We start from the raw sequence: 23,935 nt of genomic DNA, 5'->3' as shown, positions 1-23,935 counted from the left end.
AGGAGTATCGAGAGGCCACAAAATAATCATTTTATTTATATTGCACCAACATGTTCCACAAAAGTCATCATGACATCAAATGCTCGCCGTGTCTAGAATTTCAGGGTTTCAGCTTAGATCATAGGTTCTTACCGATATCCATAGTTTAGGGGCAATATTTGAGGTTCTGCGCTGTTTTGAAGTTACAAGTTGTGTGTGTATTAGGAAGAGGCTGGGACTCGGGAGCGGGAAACTTAGGCATTAGGAGCAAAGATTATCAATATTACAGCCTGTTGCTGTCATCTCTCCCCCCAAGGATATTTTCTTCATATAATCACCCCTCTTACCAATCACAGCCTGTTACCATTACCTGTACCCCTGTGGAGCTTCCAGTGACCCCCAGGATGGATGATACATGAAACTGTCTTCATGTCATGAAACCCTCTTACTAATTACGGCTGTTGCTGTGATCTCTCCCTCTGCCCAGCCTCCATAGATGGGACACAGTACCTTTTCTCATGTTATCACCCCTCTTACTAATTGCAGTCTCTCAAGCTTCATTCACACGTCCGTTATTCATATACAAGTTCTATCAATGTTTTTCACGGATAGCACTCATACCTTGTACAGAGCTGTTCAGATGTGAAATTTTTTTCTGGAAGAGCAAAATAGCGGAGGTATGTCCGATATTGATCCAGGTGTCAGATCAAAATCAGCAATGCAAGTCCATGGATCTGTGCAAAAATTGGACCGCATTCAGACAGCATTTGAGTGCTGTCCGTTTTTCATGGACTGCTAGATAGGAAAAGGTAGAAAAACTTATTTTTTTCTCCTCTGAGAAAAATTGATGAAACTCAGACCAAACTCAGATTAATCTCATTGACGAAACTAGGAATGTTTTTGTCATACATGGAAAAAAGCACGGATGTCTGAATGAGCCTTTATTGTCATCTCTCACTCGCAACAGCCTCCAGTGACCCCAGACTGAAGAATACCGGAACCTTTCTCCATGTAATCAGCCCTCTTTCTAATAACAGCCTATTAACTGTCTTCTTTCTTATATTTTAACCTCCAGTGATCACAGGGTGGAGAAACAGGAACAGGAATCATAATCTGATTCTGTCATCTCTACTCTACCCCTTCACTCTTTCCAGTGATTCTGACAGAGGGTTGTAGGTGGATTCAGAAGCTTTTCTTCATGTTATCACCCATTTTCCCATTAATAATCTGCTACTGCCATCTCTCCCCTTCACTCTTTCCAGTGACCCTAATGGAGCGGTGTGGGTGGATACAGGAGCTTTTCTTCATGTTATCACCCATTTTCCCATTAATAATCTGCTACTGCCATCTCTCCCCTTCACTCTTTCCAGTGACCCTAATGGAGTGGTGTGGGTGGATACAGGAGCTTTTCTTCATGTTATCATCCATTTTACCATTCAGAACCTGCTACTGTCATCTGTCCCCTTCACTCTTTCCAGTGACTAATGGAGTGGTGTGGGTGGATACAGGAGCTTTTCTTCATGTTATCACCCATTTTCCCATTAATAATCTGCTACTGCCATCTCTCCTCTTCACTCTTTCCAGTGACCCTAATGGAGTGGTGTGGGTGGATACAGGAGCTTTTCTTCATGTTATCACCCATTTTCCCATTAATAATCTGCTCTGTCATCTCTCCCCTTCACTCCTTTCAGTGATACTAACAGAGGGTTGTTGGTGGCTTCAGAAGCTTTTATTCATGTTATCCTCCATTTTACCATTCAGAACCTGCTACTGTCATCTCTCCCCTTCACTCTTTCCAGTGGCTCTGGCGGAGGATTGTGGGTGGATTCAGGAGCTTTTCTTCATGTTATCATCCATTTTACCATTCAGAACCTGCTACTGTGATCTGTCCCCTTCACTCTTTCCAGTGGCTCTGGCGGAGGGTTGTGGGTGGATTCAGGAGCTTTTCCTCATGTTATCACATTTGTTACCAATCAAAGATTATATGTGTCTGATGTGTTCTTCTCATTCTGAGATGATTGCAGTGGAATTTATGATTTATCCGGGTGTCTTATCAGGATATTTCTTGACTTTATGGCCCAAATGCATCTGGATCATTGATATTTTGGTCAAATTATTTCTGGTGGATATGTAAAGATATGTCTATGTAGGCAGAAGTATCACATGTAGACCTGCACATGCTGAACTGTTATGTTTTAAAAGTATTTCAGACTTGTTATGCTTTTTTTTTCAAAATTGCATGAAGGCTCCTATGATTGTAAAATGCCCGGTGCTAGATTTGAGTTTTCTGAAAGTTGCCCTACCATCAAGCTCAGCTCGACTACCTCTGTAATTCTCTAATAACCTGACAGCGTCTACTGTAAATGCTAAAGTCAATATCTGCCATTGAACTAGAACGTAAGATTTACACGAATATTCATGACGGGTCTTTGTGTCCTTAGACCAAACCAGTGGCATTTGCTGTAAGGACGAATGTGAGTTACTGCGGGGCCCTGGATGAAGATGTCCCTGTACCGGGCACTGCTATTTCTTTCGATGCCAAGGATTTTTTACACATTAAAGAGGTAAATCTGGGATGGATTTCTCTTTCCACCTGTCACCAGCTAATAAAACATCAGCGGTCAGACCGCAGCTTGTTAAGGCTAAAAGGAAAGCTGACCAGGTGCCAGATCTCCGGAGGAAGGATTTGATTAACCTCTTCAGCACAAAAGTCATTGCCAACCATATATTACTTACTCCTGATGTACTGCAGAGCCATAAAACTGTGACTGTGATGTCAGTACCTGGCCTCGGTTATGTAATGAAAGCCATGCAGATATACATCAATTTCCTTTTATCTCACCCTTTGGTTATGCAAAATTTCCGGTATTGTGGAAAAACCTTTTGAGTGCCACCATATAGTAATTCTGGTCAGCTTCATAGCAAGGGAGACATATAGAGGCACAGTAAGGTCCCAAGACTTCTGTACAACTCGGCTGGTTTTATTGATAATTTGTTCAAACTTCGATATAAAAATTTTGTCAAAATTTTATTTCAAAAATTTGACAAAATTTGATGAAAAGATTTGTCAAAATTGTTCGCAATTTTTTTTTTTCTTAAAATTGTAAAAACAAATGTTTGTGGATTTTAGAAATACAACAATGACTGGTGGATTGGGAGGTTAGTTAAAGAAGGTTGTGAGATCGGCTTCATTCCAAGTCCGCTGAGACTGGAGAATATTAGAATACAGCAAGAACAGAAGAGAGGGCGATTTCATACAGGGTAAGTCCAGGTTTTCATAAACTGGGTTCGTCCAGAAGAAAGCAAAACAATACCCCGGATAGTTCAAATTTTCTTTCTAAATAACAATTTAAAAATTAAAAGAGGTTGTAGAAAATTTGAATCTTCGAAAGAAGTGAACGGAGGGAGATGAGCATGCGCAGCCACCTCGCCATTTCCAGTGGCGCAAGACAGAACCCATTTTTCTAGATAGAGGCAGATATACCATAATTGTGCGATATCGAAATGTACTTTTAAATTTTAAAAAATTCTTTACACCCTTTACGTTTTGCCCTGATCCTCAGCACCAAAAATGTGTTCCTCTCCATCACCCATGATTGACAGCCCCCTCTAGCGCTTCCTGCTGGCTGTTCAGCCCCTATCAGTACCGCCGTCAATAACCACATGCATTAAAATAAAGAACTGTAAAAGCATTTTATGAATATGTGTGCCTAAGATCAGAGAGTGCACTAAATTATCAGACCAGGCACATGCGCAAAGTGCAGACGTGGCTGACTCCGTGTGAAAGTCTGACACAGTGCGCTGCAATCCAGTAACAAGAATCCTGTAGAAATTTAAAAAAAAAATATCACCTCCTAACTTAAAATTAGCACAAAAAAATATCAAGCAATTTATTCAAATATTTTTTTTAATCATTTTATATAGATCTCAATTGTAGTGATTTTTTCTTATTTTTCTATAGTGAATGTTCCGTTAAGGTTTCATTAATGTATTTATTTCCACAGTAAACCAAGTGGCACTTCGTCTTCAAGCCTTGGAGAAATGGTAACAGGAACATTTCGGGCAACCCCACCATCTGCTGGTGAGGAGGAATTTGTTTTTTTATGTCTGGATTTTATACCGTAGCACTAGGTTGAAAGCTGTCAATATAATTCGGCATGGTGGCCTCTTTATAAAATTACATTTTATATCAATCAATAAAAGCTTTATGGCTGTTTATTATATCATTAGTATCAGATTAGTTCATGTATGAGTCATTTGTATATATTTTTTTATACAACAAAGATGGTAGACAGGTTTTTTTTTTTTTAGCTTTTTTTCCCCCTACTTTTCCATGTTGTTTTATTTTGGAATTTCAATGATATTTTAGTCCCCACCCCCACAAAAAAGGGAGACCTCCTGGATCCTCAGACAAGGTGGCAAATCTGCTTTGTGCCACGTAAGCCTCCTGGAAAACAAAATACCCTAACTTTTTTATGGTTGTGACACCATGCCTTGACAAATTGAGGGGATGGGACCAGAGCGTGGTTGGATGGGGAGCGGCCTTTGGGAAGGTGGTGTAATCTCTCAAATAAAAATTTGAAGTTACGGTAATTGCAATACTCCACCTCTTGAAAAAATGGCAAATATGATCTTGCTGTAAACATTTTTTTTAAATATTTTGGAACTTCTGACCCAGCGCTCTAATGATGAGATGGCTCTGTTAACTCATTCTCAGTCTACACAGCAAAGTCAGAAATAATTTCTTACAGCTGGGTAAGTTTAATTATTTGTATCCTTCTTACAAAAAATAGTCTAACCATGGCACTTATAGGCAGCATGGTGGCTCAGTGGTTAGCACTGTTGCTTTGTAGTGCTGGGGTCCTGGGATCAGGGTTTAGGTTGTGAGCCCCAATGGGGGACAGTGATGATGATAATGTATGTAAGGTGATGTGGAAATTAATGGCGCCATATAAGCAAAGCATAATAAATAATTGTGTGTATAACGATATGCAGCACATGGCAAACGCGTTCCATGGGTTCATGATTTTATGGCTCCTGATTCTGCCTCCATGGAGGCACCTATGTGGGTAATCTGGCTGATGCTATTAATTGGTGCACTCTGGCTGGCACATGTGTGGCATTTTGGCTATGTTAGGCTACGTTCACACTAGCGTTCGGCTAGTGTGCGTCGCGCTAGCGTCGGGCGACGCAGCGGCGACGCACGCGTCATGCGCCCCTATGTTTAACATGGGGGAAGCATGCGCTTTTGCTTGTTGCGTTTTCCGACACGTGCGTCTTTTTTGACGCTAGCGTCGGACCAAGAAAACGCAACAAGTTGCATTTTTCTTGCGTCCGATTTTCGTCAAAAAACGACGCACGTGTCGAAAAACGCAGCGTTTTTGCGTGCGTTTGCACGCGTTTTTCGGTGCGTTGTGCGTCGCGTCGCCGACGCAGCGGCGCACAACGCTAGTGTGAACGTAGCCTTAATCATGTGAGCGGATATTCCTTTAAGGCACTCTGTCACTACTTATCTGTGAACTGTGAGTGGCACTAGTTATGTGGCACTGTTGGTGGCACTATTTATGTGGTCACTGTAGTTGGCATTAATTATGTGGTCACAGTGGGTGGCACTATTTATGCGGTCACTGTGGTTGGTACAATTTATGTGGTCACTGTCAGTGGCACTATGTATTTGGTCACTGTGGGTGGCACTATTTATGTTGGCACTATTAATGTGGGCACTATAGGTGGCACTATTTGTGTGGTCACTGTGGGTGGCACAATTTATGTTGGCACTATCAGTGGCACTATTTATTTGGTCACTGTAGTTGGCACTATTTATTTGGTCACTGTAGTTGGCACTATTTATGTGAGCACTGTCAGTGGCACTATGTATATGAGCGCTATCAGTGGCACTTTTTATTTGGTCACTGTGGTTGGCACTATTTATGTGGTCACTGTCAGTGGCACGATTTATTTGGTCACTGTCAGTGCCACTATTTGGTCACTGTAGGTGGCACTATTTATGTGGTCACTGTGGGTGGCACTATTTATGTAGGCACTATTGGTGTCACTATTTATTTGGTCACTGTTGTTGGCACTATTTATATGGTCACTGTGGCTGTCACTATTCATGGCAGTCTTTTGAATGTCTCTATTAGTGCCATATTTGGCCTTTTTTGCCTCCTTTGCTCTTAGTTCTTTTGCTGCATCTTTGCCAAATATAATTAGTCTCAGTTTGTGTGCTACTGGGCAATATACTACATGACTGGGCAATATACTACGTGGCTGGGCAATATACTACGTGTCTGGGCAATATACTATGTCGCTGGGCAATATACTGCGTGGCTGGGCAATATACTATGTGGCTGGGCAATATACTATGTCGCTGGGCAATATACTGCGTGGCTGGGCAATATACTACGTGGCTGGGCAATATAGTACGTCACTGGGCAATATACTACGTCACTGGGCAATATACTACGTGGCTGGGCAATATACTATGTCACTGGGCAATATACTACGTGGCTGGGCAATATATTACGTCACTGGGCAATATACTGCGTGGCTGGGCAATATACTACGTGGCTGGGCAATATAGTACGTGACTGGGCAATATACTACGTCACTGGGCAATATACTACGTGGCTGGGCAATATACTACGTGGCTGGGCAATATAGTACGTCACTGGGCAATATACTACGGCACTGGGCAATATACTACGTGGCTGGGCAATATACTATGTCACTGGGCAATATACTACGTGGCTGGGCAATATACTACGTCACTGGGCAATTTACTACGTGGCTAGGCAATATACTACGTGTCTGGGCAATATACTATGTCGCTGGGCAATATACTGCGTGGCTGGGCAATATACTACGTGGCTGGGCAATATAGTACGTCACTGGGCAATATACTACGTCACTGGGCAATATACTACGTGGCTGGGCAATATACTACGTGGCTGGGCAATATAGTACGTCACTGGGCAATATACTACGTCACTGGGCAATATACTACATGGCTGGGCAATATACTACGTCACTGGGCAATATACTACGTGGCTGGGCAATATAGTACGTCACTGGGCAATATACTACGTCACTGGGCAATATACTACGTGGCTGGGCAATATACTACGTGGCTGGGCAATATAGTACGTCACTGGGCAATATACTACGTCACTGGGCAATATACTACGTGGCTGGGCAATATACTACGTCACTGGGCAATATACTACGTGGCTGGGCAATATACTACGTGTCTGGGCAATATACTATGTCGCTGGGCAATATACTGCGTGGCTGGGCAATATACTACGTGGCTGGGCAATATAGTACGTCACTGGGCAATATACTACGTCACTGGGCAATATACTACGTGGCTGGGCAACATACTATGTGGGCTGTGCAATATACTACGTGGACATGCTTATTCTAGAATACCCAATGCGTTAGAATCGGGCCACCATCTAGTAAATAATAATCGGCATCTTTTATGTGCATAATCAGAGCTGCAAAGTGATGTCTCCCCTGGATAATGACATATCTGAGGCTCCTGATGTGCGAAAACCTCATATCTGCAGCCGCCTGTCAACACACGATGGAGCCGGGGAGCCTCCTTCTAATATTAGAAAAGTCCGAAGCTCTGATGTCTGAACAACGGCTAATGATTGGGCCAAGAGCGCGGCGTCGGACTTACAGGAAAATCAGATACTGGAGAAGTGTTGCGCAGCTTCTCTCCCCTTCTTCAGATCACCTCTGATTTTCATGACTAAGTTTAGACAAAAAAGATGTGCGTTAGTCGAGAGGCCAACAACAGTTTCCGTAAAGGGGCTCCTGGTCTTACAGCCTTACCTAAATATCTGCTTCTCACGGATAGAACATGTGTCCATGGTAGTCTATGTAAATGTTCTCATGACCGTATGTCCATGCAAAATTCACGGAGACCTGTACTTTTTTAATCCGAGCCATGGATCAAAATCACCCAAGCGGCTCCATAGGTCTGTGAGCATCAGTTTGCAGTGGATCCGCGTATCGTCGATTTTCAACATTCTAATGGGTAGAAGTTTTGCAATTTGTTTCTTTTATCTCCAAGAAAATCACTGATGAGACAATGATGGTAAAAATGGATTCGTTCGCTGACCAAACACTAGTGAAAATCTGATCCAAAAAGCCGGTGAAAAGTGGTCTATTTTTTTTTTCACGTATGATTAAAAAACGGAAATGATGCCTTATTCCAGAAATAGCTCTATTCTGGGCATTGGCCACGATTACTGAAATGAGACTGAGGTGAGGGAACGCGGACCGTATCATGACGAGCCTTTCCTAGAGTCAAAAGATACTGTGACTACGCTTTCTGTTTGGGCACTGTGACTGGAAAAATGTCTGTGGACACTGTGGCTGTGACTATTTATTTGGGTCCTGTGGCGGTCACCATCTATGTAGATATTGTGGCTGTCACTATTATGTGGGCACTGTGATTTATTATTCATAAGGGGCACTCTAGCTGGCAGGATTTCTGTTTCCACTCTAGCACGTTCTTTTTATGTGCGCACTCTAATTTTGACATTTGACTGAGGTGATATTATTAGGGAGAATTCCAGCAAGCACTATTTATGTGGGCACTCTGGGTGGTACCATTTTTGTGGGCACTGTGACTGCACATTGACTGTTATGATTAGTAGGAGACTTTTTGATGATCTCTATTCATTAGTGGAGCACCCTGGCTACAGCAATTTGCAGCACTAGTTGTCACTTTTCATGTGGGCGCTCTGGTTGTCACTATTCATGTGGGCGCTCTGGTTGTCACTTTTCATGTGGGCGCTCTGGTTGTCACTATTCATGTGGGTGCTCTATTTTTACTATTTATGTGGGCACTCTATTTTTACTATTCATGTGGGCACTCTGGTTGTCACTGTTCATGAGGGCACTCTGGTTGTCATTATTCATATGGTCACTCTAGTTGTCACTATTCATGTGGGCACTCTAGTTGTCACTTCATGTGGGCACTCTAGTTGTTACTATTCATATGGGCACTCTATTTTCACTATTCATCTGGTCACTCTAGTTGTCACTATTAATGTGGGCACACTAGTTGTCACTATTCATGTGGGCACTCTGGTTGTCACTATTCATGTGGGCACTCTGGTTGTCACTATTCACGTGGGCACTCTGGTTGTCATTATTCATGTGGGTGCTCTATTTTCACTATTCATCTGGTCACTCTAGTTGTCACTATTAATGTGGGCACACTAGTTGTCACTATTCATGTGGGCACTCTGGTTGGCGCTATTCATGTGGGCACTCTAGTTGTCACTATTCATGTGGGCACTCTAGTTGTCACTATTCATGAGGGCACTCTAGTTGTTACTATTCATGAGGGCACTCTATTTTCACTATTCATCTGGTCACTCTAGTTGTCACTATTAATGTGGGCACACTAGTTGTCACTATTCATGTGGGCACTCTGGTTGTCACTATTCATGTGGGTACTCTAGTTGTCATTATTCATATGGGCACTCTATTTTCACTATTCATCTGGTCACTCTAGTTGTCACTATTCATGTGGGAACGCAGGTTGTCACTATTCATGTGGGCTCATATTTATGGAGGGCACTTTGACAAGCACTATCTGTGTGGGCTCTATAGGTGGCACTATTCATAGGAACACTTTGGTGATTCTATGGAGCATTCTGACTGGCAGCGTCCCAGAGATGACTTCAGCTGGCTCCAATAATAGGTCCCCACAGACTTGCCGTTATTATGGTAACACTAATATGGTGGCACTCTACAAAAACTGGGGGTTGGCAGCAATTTGAGACAGGGATCATGTTTAGGAATGAATTTTGACTGCATCTACTTTATCACTGAAAATGTTACCAGATATTATATCGTTTTACAGAAAAAAAAAAGAAAGCTCAGTCTAAGGAGCGCAGAAAGAAGACTCTGACACCAGGATAGGGTTAAGCCACAACGCGTTTCAACGGAAATACCGTCTTCATCAGGTGGACAAAAAAATGTCCACCTGATGAAGACGGTATTTCCGGTGAAACGCGTTGTGGCTTAACCCTCTCCTGGTGTCAGAGTCTTCTTTCTGCGCTCCGTAGACTGAGCTTTCATTTTTTTTCTGTGTCTGTATCCTCCATTGGAGGTGTTCTTCTGGAGCCGCGGGGGGACTTTGCCCTTTCCCCCTTCCTTTGGGGCTGCTTTCTTGGCGCTCTGGAGCAAACCGCCCACTATTTATTTTATTATGTCGTTTTAGGCCTGTATTATATATGTATAATTTCTTGTTTGCTGCTTTATTTTGGTATTTATTTTGGCACTGTGATATTTCATCTCGATGCAGTAACACATGCTTTCCATTCATAATCTCTCGGTACATGGATGTGACTGTCTTCTCTTTGTTTTCTAGCCAAGCCGAAGCAGAAAGTGGTGAGTTGTTGTGACTGCATCTCGCGGCTCGTCCTCTGACTGCCAGCTGCACAGTCATTAATGCCATGTTATTGTGTTTTCAGACTGAACATGTTGCGCCTTACGACGTTGTGCCATCCATGAGGCCTGTAGTGTTAGTGGGCCCATCGCTCAAAGGCTATGAGGTAGGTGACCATCTAATGACAGTAGCAGAAAGATTTGATGGCTTTGGGCACCAGTAGGAGCGGGAGTGTATTCTGGAGCTGCATTCACAATTCTGAGCTGGAATCTCCCAGCATTCTTTGTTGGATGAGTTGTTGGCGGTGTGTCTGACTGTAACAGGCATGCTGACTGTTTCCTATAGCACTGGAAACAGGCATTAACAATTACAATAGGAACAATGCACTTTCACTAATGTTATGTATTTCTATAATTATTTAGCTGTTAATTTAAGTAATTCACATGTCCATCCGTAACTTTTCTTGACTTGCATTAAAGAGGACATGTCCCTTGTATTTTTTTGTACCTGGTGTAAAATGCCGCTGTTCTAAATCTGGCGCAGTTTTTCTTTTGTTCCTGTCCCTCTTCATCCCTGAGATATTGCCCCCTCTTCTCTGTATATAACAGTAGCCTTTTATTGTGGTCCTCTACTCTGAGCTGTGTATAAGCCCGCCCACACCACTGATTGGCTGCTTTCTGTGTATATTGTCAGAAAGCTGCCAATCAGTGGTGGGGGTGTGGCTACACAGAGTAGCTTGACTGGTCTGCACTATGACACCTTGTCCTGCAGTGATAATCTCCTGCTGATAAAACACTAATTGTATTGAAACTACAGCACACGCCCTAATAAGTGGCACATCTCTGGAATCAGACTCACTTGCCGTACATTATGCTGCTCTCAGATTAAATAGCAAAAACCTGCTGACAGATTCCCTTTAAATTATACAATTTGCCATGATACCAATTAAATCCAAACTTGCACCATCCAATAAAAAGCTTGTACAGTGAACATATACTTTTTATTAAAATTGGAAAAGTCAAACGTATATGTAAAAGATATAGATGTATGGAAATAAAAAATATAAAATGGTTATCTAACTTTATAAATGGATGTTTATTAGATAGATAGAGAGTTAGAATGATAGATAATTTGTATGATAGATAGATAGATAGACAATAGATAAGAGGTAGATAGATAGATAGATAGATAGATAGATAGATAGATAGATAGATAGATAGAAAATAGATAGATAGATAGATAGATAGATAGATATATAGATAGGTAGATAGATAGATAGATAGATAGATAGATAGATAGATAGATAGATAGATAGATAGATGAGAGGTAGATGGATAGATAATGATAGATACATACAGGTGCTTCTAACAAAATTAGAATATCATCAAAAAGTTAATTTATCTCAGTTCTTCAATGCAAAATGTGAAACTCATTACAAACAGACTGATCTATTTCAAGTGTTTATTTCTGTTAATGTTGATGATTATGGCTTACAGCCAATGAAAACCCAAAAGTCATTATCTCAGTAAATTAGAATAATTAACAAAAAAACCTGCAAAGGCTCCTAAGTGTTTAAAAATGTCCCTTAGTCCATTTCAGTAGCTCCACAATCATGGGGAAGACTGCTGACCTGACAGATGTCCAGAAGGCAGCCATTGACACAATCCACAAGGAGGGGAAGCCACAAAAGGTCATTGCTAAAGAAGCTGGCTGTTCACAGAGTGCTGTATCCAGACATATTAATGGAAAAAGTGTGGTAGAAAAAGGTGCACAAGCAACCGAGATAACCACAGCCTTGAAAAGATTGTTAAGAAAAGGCCATCAACTCTATATAACTCCACATAATGTATGAGTTTCACTTTTTGTATTAAAGAACTGAAATAAATTAACTTTTTGATGATATTGTTATTTTGTGTGAAGCACCTGTACATGGATAGATATGAGATATATGAGATAGATAGGTAGGTAGATAGATAAATAATAAATAATATATAGATAATGGATAGATAGAAAATAGATAAATAATAGATAGATAATAGATAGATAGATAGATAGATAGATAGATAGATAGATAGATAGATAATAGATAGATAGATAGATAGATAGATAGATAGATAGATGATAGATAGATAGATAGATAATAGATAGATGATAGATAGATAGATAGATAATAGATAGATAATAGATAGATAGATGATAGATAGATAGATAGATAGATAGATAGATAGATAGATAGATAGATAATAGATAGATAGATAGATAATAGATAGATAATAGATAGATAGATAGATAGATAGATAGATAGATAGATAGATAGATAATAGATAGATAGATAGATAGATAGATAGATAGATAGATAATAGATAGATAGATAATAGATAGATGATAGATAATAGATAGATAGGTAGATAATAGATAGATAATAGATAATAGATAGATAATAGATAGATAGGTAGATAGATAATAGATAGATAGATAATAGATAGATAGATAGATAATAGATAGATAGATAGATAGATAGATAGATAGATAGATAGATTATAAATATATAATAGATAGATGATAGATAGATGATAGATAGATAGATATATAATAGATAAATAGATAGATAGATAGATTTGCTAAATATAATTTGCATGGAAAGTGTAGTTAATGATTACCCGCAGCCCCGTTCCCAGACACTGATGCTTTGTAGAAATATTAGAAAATAGCCGACAGCACAACTGATATAGGGATGCCCGTCCTAGTTCCACTAGACCCAAATGGAAAAGTACATACCGCAGCAAAGTGAAGGACAGCATCCAATCCAGGTGAAGCATAAAAAGTCCTTTATTGTGCCAAATGCAACGTTTCAACCATATAGGTCTTTTACCTGGATTGGATGCTGTCCTTCACTTTGCTGTGGTACTGATGCTTTGTGGATCTGAAGAATTCTGCTTATGTCCTTTCAAAGAGAGGGAAACCTGTCAGATTATTTTTGTGGGCGATAATTGATTCTTCAAAGAACAGATCAGTTAATACTGGAAATTATCGGTAGCAGTTAACTCCTTCCATGAAGGACACGTAGCGGTTCCCTCCCAGCTGCTGGGTGTAATGAATAGTGAGGACATTTCCGTTTTCTGTCCTTTCTTTCTCACCTTATTCTTTTCTCTTCTTTCCTCCTTGTATCTTCATTCTCTTCTTTTCTGGGAAGGTGACGGACATGATGCAGAAAGCCCTTTTTGACTTCCTGAAGCACAGGTTTGATGGGAGGTGAGGGAAAAACCCACCATGCATGATATAGGTGACATTCTACATTCTGTACATGGGCCATAAGAGACATTGTGCACAGGAATGGGGGGCTGATCATTTTGGCCGGTTACATGGAATATATAAGTTCGGGAGGGGGGCACTACAACATTCATAAGACAAATATTATACCGTTTTATGTGCACACCGAAACAATCCCAAATCTTCAGAAACAGTGCCACACTTGCACATGGTTGTATTTAGTACTGCAGCTCGACTTCCTTTAAGCTGCAATACCTGACACAACCTATTGACCAAGGTGGCACTATTTCTGAGGAAAAAAAATTAGACTTTTTTTTTGTCCTGATTTTGTGCAGATGGTTTACATAGAAGTCTATGGAGGAGCAGTATACACAAAACAGTAGCATAAAAGTAGAATAACTAAGCACTATGGGTGAGATCATCATAGTCCATTAATCTATGTGTAGCCCAATCAGAACTATACTGAATATAAACTGCTGCCACAATGGACAGCGGAAACAAAGTAAGAAAATCCATGAACTCGTCTATGATCTATATCAGTCTGTCATTGTAACATATTATGCCTTTTCCTAGGATATCCATCACAAGGGTCACCGCTGACATTTCTCTGGCCAAGAGATCGGTCCTGAATAATCCCAGCAGAAGAGCAATAATCGAGCGCTCAAACACCAGGTCCAGTTTGGGTAAGGACTTCACATTTTCAGAAACAGCAAAAGTCATAACAAAAGCGAAATAACTGGTGAATATTCAATATACAGATATTAAGGTCCAGAAATTATGGATGGAAAATCTGCAGCTAATATCAGAAAAGTGGATGCAATGCTGCCAAATCTCATTCCCATACTGCCGAAAAAGTGCGCTGAATCCAAGAAGATAAAAAATTTGCAACGCCAATAAACTAAATAATAATAATAATAATAATAATTTTTATTTATATAGCGCCAACATATTCCGCAGCGCTTTACAAATTATAGAGGGGACTTGTACATACAATAGACATTACAGCATAACAGAAATACAGTTCAAAACAGATACCAAGAGGAGTGAGGGCCCTGCTCGTAAGCTTACAAACTATGAGGAAAAGGGGAGACACGAGAGGTGGATGGTAACAATTGCTATAGTTATTCGGACCAGCCATAGTGTAAGGCTTGGGTGTTCATGTAAAGCTGCATGAACCAGTTAATTAATTTTTTTTTTTTTTTTTTAATATAGGCCACACAGGGATCGTTAGGTTAATGCATTGAGGCGGTAGGCCAGTCTGAACAAATGAGTTTTTAGGGCACGCTTAAAACTGTGGGGATTGGGGATTAATCGTATTATCCTAGGTAGTGCATTCCAAAGAATCGGCGCAGCACGTGTAAAGTCTTGGAGACGGGAGTGGGAGGTTCTGATTATTGAGGATGCTAACCTGAGGTCATCAGCGGAGCGGAGGGCACGGGTAGGGTGGTAGACTGAGACCAGAGAGGAGATGTAGGGTGGTGCTGAGCCATGGAGTGCTTTGTGGATGAGGGTAGTAGTTTTGTACTGGATTCTTGAGTGGATGGGTAACCAGTGTAATGACTGGCACAAGGTAGAGGCATCGGTGTAACGGTTGGTGAGGAATATGATCCTGGCAGCAGCATTCAGGACAGATTGGAGCGGGGAGAGTTTGGTAAGAGGGAGGCCGATTAGTAGAGAGTTACAATAGTCCAGACGAGAATGAATAAGTGAAACAGTAAGAGTTTTTGCAGAGTCGAAAGTAAGAAAAGGGCGAATTCTAGAAATGTTTTTGAGATGCAGGTAAGAAGAGCGAGCCAGTGATCGGATGTGGGGGGTGAATGAAAGGTCAGAATCAAGGATGACCCCAAGGCAGCGGGCATGTTGCTTTGGAGTAATGGTGGAACCGCAAACGGAGATGGCAATGTCAGGCAAAGGTAGGTTAGTAGAGGGAGAAAACACGAGGAGTTCAGTTTTTGACAGGTTTAGTTTCAGATAGAGGGAGGACATGATGCTAGAGACAGCGGTAAGACAATCACTGGTGTTTTCTAATAAGGCAGGCGTGAGATCAGGAGAAGAAGTGTATAGTTGGGTGTCGTCAGCATAGAGATGGTACTGGAAACCAAATCTACTGATTGTTTGTCCAATAGGGGCAGTATACAAAGAGAAGAGGAGGGGGCCTAGGACTGATCCTTGAGGAACCCCAACAGTAAGGGGAAGGTGAGAGGAGGAGGAACCAGCAAAACATACAGTGAAGGATCGGTCAGAGAGATAGGAGGAGAACCAGGAGAGAACGGTGTCCTTGAGGCCGATGGAGCGGAGCATAGTGAGGAGGAGCTGATGATCCACAGTATCAAATGCTGCAGAGAGATCCAAGAGAATTAGCATGGAGTAGTGACCATTAGATTTAGCTGTTAGTAGGTCATTAGAGACTTTAGTGAGGGCAGTTTCAGTAGAGTGTAAAGAGCGGAAACCAGATTGAAGAGGGTCGAGAAGAGAGTTATCTGAGAGATAGCGGGTAAGACGGGAGTGGACCAGGCGTTCGAGGAGTTTAGAGATGAAGGGAAGATTAGAGACAGGTCTATAATTAGCGGCACAGTTTTGGTCGAGGGATGGTTTTTTAAGTAATGGATGTATGATGGCATGCTTAAATGAGGAGGGAAAAATACCGGAAGTGAGGGAAAGGTTGAATATTTTTGTTAGGTGAGAGGTGACAGCCGGGGAAAGGGACTGGAGGAAATGTGACGGAATGGGGTCACTGGTGCAAGTGGTCGGGCGAGAAGATGCAAGGAGCCTGCTTACTTCTTCTTCTGTAACTGGTTCAAAGTCAGAGAGTGAACTAGATGCAGTGGGGGAGGGAGGACAGTGCATGGTATGAAGAGATTGGGAGATGATTTCCTGTCGAATATGGTCAATTTTTTCTTTGAAGTAATTGGCCAGATTGTCAGCACGGAGATCCGTGGTTGGGGCCTGCGCTCTTGGGTTGAGTAGGGACTGGAACGTGTCAAAGAGACGTTTAGGGTTATTGGACAGGGAGGTGATGAGGGTGTTGAAGTAGGTTTGAGATGAGATGAGATGAGATGAACATATACAATGTGCTCACGACGAACCAGTGCAATAAAAGAATTGGGGGGATGTCACCCGTTTCGCTGAGATCACCCTCAGGGGGCGGCAGAGGAAGATGATAGGAACACACTAGGCGCTGTCATATGTGACATGCCTGGCCTGAGCTAATAGCGCCAACACAGGGCTCAAGGATCGTTCAATATTTAGTATTTTTATACTTACCCGGTTACTAAAAACAATTCCCCTGATGAGGCCTACGAGATAAGGCTGAAACGCGCAGGAATGGTCGGGGTTCATTATTGCAGGGCTACACTGGGGTGCTGCCCTTATTAGTGTGCGACAAGGGTTAAAGGGACTGAACCGTATTATTGATCCCTATCTCCTATGTCACCTTCTGAGGGTAATCTCCAGCGAAACGGGTGACATCCCCCCAATTCTTTTATTGCACTGGTTCGTCGCGAGCACAATGTTTATGTTAATGTCATATATTTGGCTTATTAGTGTCTTAAGTTTTTTATCCTTTATATATTAAAAGTTAAGTTTTATGGTTCCTATGCTAAATACCAGCGCTGAATCAAAGAAGGAATTATAGAGACAAAGACGAGAGGTCTCCCTCTTTTTTTTTTATTTTATTCTGTATAATTCATCCTACCTCACACTTTTTCTTTCTTTCTCTTTCCTTTCTCTTTCCCTACCACACACTTTCCTTTTCTCTCTTTCTTTCTTTCTTTCTTTCTTTCCTTCTTTCTTTCTTTCTTTCTTTCTCTTTCTTTCTTTCTTTCCTTCTTTATCTTTCTTTCTTTCTTTTTTTTCTCTTTCCCTACCTCACACTTTTTTCTTTCTTTCTTTCTCGCTTTATTTCTCTTTCCCTACCTCCCGATTTCCTTTTCCTTCTCTCTCTTTCCCTACCTCACGCTTTTTTCTTTCTCTTTCTTTCTTTCTTTCTTTCTTTCTTTCTTTCTTTCTTTCTTTCTTTCTTTCTTTCTTTCTTTCTTTCTTTCTTTCTTTCTTTCTTTTCTCTTTCCATACCACACACTTTCTTTCTTTCTTTTTATCTTTCTTTCTCTTTCCCTACCTCACACTTTCTTTCTTTTTCCCTCTCTGTTTTCTTTCTTTCTCTTCTTCTTTCATTATTTCCATCATCTCTAGATCACATCTAATAGCCCTTAGGGCCCTCCCTGGAATCCCACGTTCCCCCCACCCCTGAGGAGCCATTCTCTTCCTTTTTCTTACTTACCAGAATTACATTTGGTAACAAGGGGGTGTTTAGGCCCCACCCAAACCTGCCCAGAAAGACCCCGATTTCCCCTGGTAATGCCCACTCTTGGTTGTGATCTACACAAACCCCGCCATTTTTCCATCCTAGGATGGCCACTGAAAAATCATGACAATCCCAGTAAACTTGGGACTGTTGGCAGCTATGCTTTCCTCTTTCTTGGACCCTCATGTTATTAAAAATGACAGATATATTAGGAGTTGGCCAACCTCCCAGACAAGTGTTCTAACCAGGTATAGACTGGGGCTGAAATTCAGTCCTGGCATTTGAAACCACACAGGCCCATGTTGTCCATGTCCCCAGAAACCAGATGGGATATATCACTAATATTACCCTGGATGGAGGAAAGGAAGATTTTCTACAAGACCAATATGTCTAATGATACCCATGGCCTGATGGTATCATTAGACTTAGTGCTCCATCACAACTCTTAACACTATGGTGTCTGGAGAACACCGATTCTGTTAACAAAGTAGCAGACAAGGCGGCCCATGACCAGAGAGGCCCTTCTGGCATTTGCCAGATGGCCAGTCCGGCCCTGGACTTCTAACTAAAAGTACCTTCACACATAACGATATCGTTAACGATATCGTTGCTTTTTGTGACGTAGCAACGATATCGTTAAGGAAATCGTTCTGTGTGACAGCGACCAACGATCAGGCCCCTGCTGGGAGATCGTTGTTCACTGAACAAAGTCCAGAACTTTATTTCGTCGCTGGATCTCCCGTGGACATCGCTGGATCGGCGTGTGTGACACCGATCCAGCGATGTCTTCACTGGTAACCAGGGTAAACATCGGGTAACTAAGCGCAGGGCCGCGCTTAGTAACCCGATGTTTACCCTGGTTACCATCCTAAAAGTAAAAAAAACAAACAGTACATACTTACCTACCGCTGTCTGTCCTCCAGCGCTGTGCTCTGCACTCCTCTTGTACTGGCTGTGAGCGTCGGTCAGCCGGAAAGCAGAGCGGTGACGTCACCGCTCTGCTTTCCGGCCGCTGTGCTCACAGCCAGTACAGGAGGAGTGCAGAGCACAGCGCTGGAGGACAGACAGCGGTAGGTAAGTATGTAGTGTTTGTTTTTTTTACTTTTACGCTGGTAACCAGGGTAAACATCGGGTTACTAAGCGCGGCCCTGCGCTTAGTTACCCGATGTTTACCCTGGTTACCCGGGGACTTCGGGATCGTTGGTCGCTGGAGAGCTGTCTGTGTGACAGCTCTCCAGCGACCAAACAGCGACGCTGCAGCGATCCGGATCGTTGTCGGTATCGCTGCAGCGTCGCTTAATGTGAAGGGGCCTTTATTCTTACAACATCCTGCTATTTACCTACTTGAATTTACCAATGCCAAAATGTAAATAAGGTTATTCAGGATGTTGCACTGATGGCCATGGATTTGGGAGGAGTTGGAATTTACACCCCTCTGTGACCTCCACGACCTCCGCTGACTATGCCTCCTCACTGCAATGACCCGACACAGCGCCGTCTATGCCCCAGTGGCTCTTTCTGGTATTGCAGCTCTTCCCATTCAAATCAAAAGGACAGAAATACAACACCAGAAACCACTACACTGCCTTAGGCTACTTTCACACTTGCGTTGCGTGACGTCCGTCGCAATGCGTCATTTTGGGGAAAAAACGGATCCTGCAAATGTACCCGCAGGATGCGTTTTTTGCCCATAGACTTGTATTGCCGACGGATCGCGACGTATGGCCATACGTTGCGTCCGTCGAGCACTAGATGCGTCGTGTTTTGGCGGACCGTGGGCACGAAAAAACGTTCAAGGGAACGTTTTTTCGTACGTTGCGTCCGCCATTCACTACCGCGCATGTACGGCCGGAACTTCGCCCCCTCCTCCCCGGACTTTAGAATGGGCAGCGGATGCGTTAAAAAACTGCATCCACTGCCCACGTCGTGCCAAATTTTCACAACGTGCATCGGTACGTTGCGCCGATGCTTAGCGACGGACCTGTACCGACGCAAGTGTGAAAGTAGCCTTAGTAGTACAATGAAGAAGGTGCTGCTTGTTCCGTAACTCTTGCCAATTACTTAATGAGGATGTCACCAGATTTTACAATGCAAACAGCATACATAATGAAATAAATATTTTAGACCTGAGGAGGCAGGTGTAATTACTGTAAAAATCCACGACAGAATGGCTGTATAATCCTGAAATCAAATTAATGATAGAGCTCAGGTGTTTTGTACTGAGCAGTGTGAGGGAGGAGGGGCACTGAGGAGCTGTCAGTCAGTGTCACGATCCATGTTTGGATCTGTGGCAGATCTGGTTTCCTTCAGATTAAAACCTTTTTTCCTTTCAGGTCATCGGGGGTTAATGCAGTTTTTCCCCCGGTGGCCACTGGTGTAATTGCATTGCAGCTTCTTCTGCTGATGTGGGTGGTGACCACTCCCACCTTCCTTTAAAAGGTCACCTGGTGCATCAGCTGACTGTTGGTTATACAGGTCCTTTGGATACCAACCTTGCTGGAATAGGAGCTTGCTGAGTGCTGTTGTTCTACAGCTGAACACTTATTCCTGGTGCCTTACTCTGCTGAGCAGTGCATTGCAGCAGAGAAAGCTAAGTGTGGTGTTATTGTTTCTTTGTCCCTTTGTTGTTTGTAAGTTTCCCAGTGTTGTATTAGTGCAGCGGTGGGACCAGTGCTCTCACCTGCCAGTTCCCTACATAGGGATTAGAGCAGGGCAAGTGAGGGACTAGGTATCCTGGTCAGCGATGGGTTGAAAGAACCCATATAGGGACGGTAGCAAGATCAGGGCACAGCCTCAGGTGAGTGCAGGAGGTGCCCATTCCCCGTTCCCTAACGACAGGGCCCACCGTTGTTAAAGTGTCCCCGGTGTACCCTTGTGTGTTTCGCCGTTTTGTGACTGACCACCTGCCTGGTCGTGTCACATCGTGACAGTCAGGCTAGGATGGCGGAGATTCAGTAGCAGCAGGAATAAGAGACATTGAAAAGCTGTAACAATAAGTGGACAGAGTTCCAGCAGCAGCAGCAGGGATGAAAGATACTGGGAACTGTCAATCAGGCTAGATGAGTGAAGAATCAGCAGCAGGGAGGAGGGACACTGAGGCGCTGCCAATCAGGCTAGGTGGGCAGAAATTCAGCAGCAGCAGAGAGGAGAGACACTGAGGAGCTGCCAATCAGGCTAGGTGGGCGGAGGATCAACAGCAACAGGGAAGAGGGACACTGAGGAGCTGCCAATCAGACTAGGTGGGCAGAGGATCAACAGCAACAGGGAGGAGAGACACTGAGGAGCTGTCAATCAGGCTAGGTAGGCGGAAATTCAGCAGCAGCAGAGAGGAGGGACACTGAGGAGCTGTCAATCAGGCTAGGTAGGCGGAAATTCAGCAGCAGCAGAGAGGAGGGACACTGAGGAGCTGTCAATCAGGCTAGATGAGTGAAGATATAGCAGCAGAGAGGAGGGACACTAAGGAGCCATCAGTCATGTTAACTTAGCAGAGACTCAGCAGCAGCAGAGAGGAGAGACATAGGAGCTGTCAATCAGGTTAGGTGAACAGAGATACAGCAGCAGCAGGGAGGAGAGACACTGAGGAGCTGTCAGCCAGGCTAGGTGGGCTGAGATTCAGCAGCAACAGGGAGGAGGAACACTGAGGAGCTGTCAATCAGGTTAGGTGGTTGGAGATTCAGTAGCAGCAGAGAGGAGAGACATTGAGGAGCTGTCAGTCTGGCTAGATGAGTGAAGATTCAGCATCAGGCAGGAGGATTACTGAGGATCTGTTAGTCAGGCTAGGTGGACATAGAATGAGAACTTTCATAAACCATTATACAGCCATTGACATGGATTTTCACAGTAAGTACACCAGCATCATCAGGTAAAGGATCTATTTAATAATATATGCAGCTTATATAATGAAATGTAGTGACAGATCCCTTTCACTAAATGTAAATCCATGTAAACATCCCAGAAATCCCCTTTACCGTTCGTTTGCCATACCTGCTTCATCCTGGATACGAGCTGTGCTAGCATTTGCTGTGTCATATAAGCATCTTTAGTTATATAATCCAGTGCTTGCTCTTGCATGAATCCATATTCTACATTCATGTGCCACTTCATGCTTGTTTGCAAAAAAAAAAAAAAGTTGCCGTCATTTTCTTCAGTGAGCGCACAATGGAGTTTCAGGCTAATTTTTCCTGGCAATTACTAGACGCATTTGTCTGCACACATTCCCTCGGTTTATGAAACGTGCTACAGACCACTGGGTCTCTAAAGCGTTTTTTCTCGGAGAAGGAATGACACGTCCCTTTAATGCGGGCTGCGCTCTCCGGGTGACTGACAGTGGGTGTCACTGTGAATTACTGTGCAACTTAACACAACAAATCCACTTACATTTCCAGATACGCCGTAGATCGCGCCAAGGCTGCTGATGTGAAAAGCAAAGATCAGCCACGAAAATCAATAGTCTGAATGAAATGTTAACCAGCGGGGCCGCGCGCCTTTAATTAAAACCCAACACAAGCGAATTGTTTCATGGAATATTTCCGCTGATATTTTCTTTTTGATGGATTAAGAGCAGAGATTGTAGTACAGGAATCCAAGGGACACAGTATTATATATGATAGCAAGCGTGTTTTTTCCTACCTGTGAAAGCCATTTAAAGGGATCCTTCATTACATCACTACAAAATGTAACTGTTTATTATAAATCAAAGACTTAAAGGGGTTGTCCAGGCATATACCGTAATATAATTTGCCTATTTATTGGCCAGGTCATCAATATCCGATCGGTGGAGGTCTGATAGCCGACCCCCCCACTGATCAGTGGTTATTAGCTCGGGTAGTGCTCGCTGCTGGGTGCTGCAGATCAGCTAATAACATGGTAGGTCATCAATATTATATGCCAGGACAACCCCTTTAGTTAATCAGGGGGTCTTAGAAACTCATATACGCTATTAGGAAATGCTAGTTAAAGGGGTTATCCCTTTAAGAATATTCTAACACCTTTCCATGCTTTGCTTCATTGCATCCATTGAACTTTTCTTGATCTTAATAAATCCGATTGGAACAGATGAACAGGATCCATTCCACAATCTTTTTCTGAACGACGCTATGTCAGAAGAATGAGTCTTGTATATTTATATCCATTTAATGGTTCGTTAATCACACTCGCTGATTATCCGTCCGCGCTGATAACTCGCGAACGTTCTCGCCATATTTTAAGCCGCATAGTAAGCAGTGTAGCTATATCCAGTCATCACCAAGGGAAGCGATAATTAGATGTGAACAGCAGATTTCTTAAACTTGATAATTCGATGCCGTGTAAATCACATGCGCACAGATCGCAGGTATATATTTAGAGATCCATGTCAGCCAGGTCTTGTGCTCGGAGTTATTTATGGGTCTTGTGAACAATATATTGAATGCATTTATTAGTAAGTGACTGGTGGGGGACTGACCTGGCGGAAAGGTGGGGTAATGGCGCTCACATACGGCTGTATCTCAATGATGGGCTAGTGGCTCTACAATCAAGAGGTGGTGAGTTCTCCTTCAATGGAAGTCTTCACACAGAGGCTGGACAGACATCTGTCTGGGATGGTTTAATGAATCCTGCATTGAGCAGGGGGTTGGACCAGATGACCCAGGAGGACCCTTCCAACTCTACCATTCTATGATCATCACTTCAATGTTTTTCTGATGGATCATGTAATGATAGCCGGTCCTAAGAGTACGCCATCATTAGAAGACCAGGAACCGTTCCTTGCACCATAATTACTAACTCGTCTGGTGAAATAATGGGGAGACCTCCTGATTCCGAAAAGAGTTGGCAAATTTCCAAAGCTCAGCCAAAACCCCCTAGAAAGCAGAACGTCTGTTTTCAGAGGGATTTCTTGCATTCAGACACAGGAAACCGAAGGGAGTGGAAAAGTTTGGTCTGTGAAAGGGGCGACTTTGCAAAAATGTTGAACTTCTCCAAACTTT

General features: G+C 42.7%; 1 protein-coding gene across 3 annotated transcripts in view; it reads left to right on the top strand.

The window, feature by feature from the left end:
- The window catches only part of CACNB4 (calcium voltage-gated channel auxiliary subunit beta 4), a 132,173-nt gene that overhangs the window by 97,159 nt on the left and 11,079 nt on the right, over positions 1-23,935 (top strand). For all 3 annotated transcript variants that reach the window (XM_069732938.1, XM_069732936.1, XM_069732939.1), the window contains 7 exons: positions 2,421-2,543; positions 3,110-3,240; positions 3,984-4,060; positions 10,379-10,398; positions 10,482-10,562; positions 13,590-13,648; positions 14,240-14,349. In XM_069732938.1, coding sequence (XP_069589039.1) covers positions 2,421-2,543; positions 3,110-3,240; positions 3,984-4,060; positions 10,379-10,398; positions 10,482-10,562; positions 13,590-13,648; positions 14,240-14,349 — 601 coding nt within the window. The remainder of the gene's footprint in view (positions 1-2,420; positions 2,544-3,109; positions 3,241-3,983; positions 4,061-10,378; positions 10,399-10,481; positions 10,563-13,589; positions 13,649-14,239; positions 14,350-23,935) is intronic.

This window comes from Ranitomeya imitator, chromosome 7, assembly GCF_032444005.1.
Source record: "Ranitomeya imitator isolate aRanImi1 chromosome 7, aRanImi1.pri, whole genome shotgun sequence".
Classification (NCBI taxonomy): domain Eukaryota; kingdom Metazoa; phylum Chordata; class Amphibia; order Anura; family Dendrobatidae; genus Ranitomeya; species Ranitomeya imitator.
The sequence above is the reverse complement of the archived record's forward strand: the minus strand, read 5'-3'. Positions and strand labels throughout refer to the sequence as shown.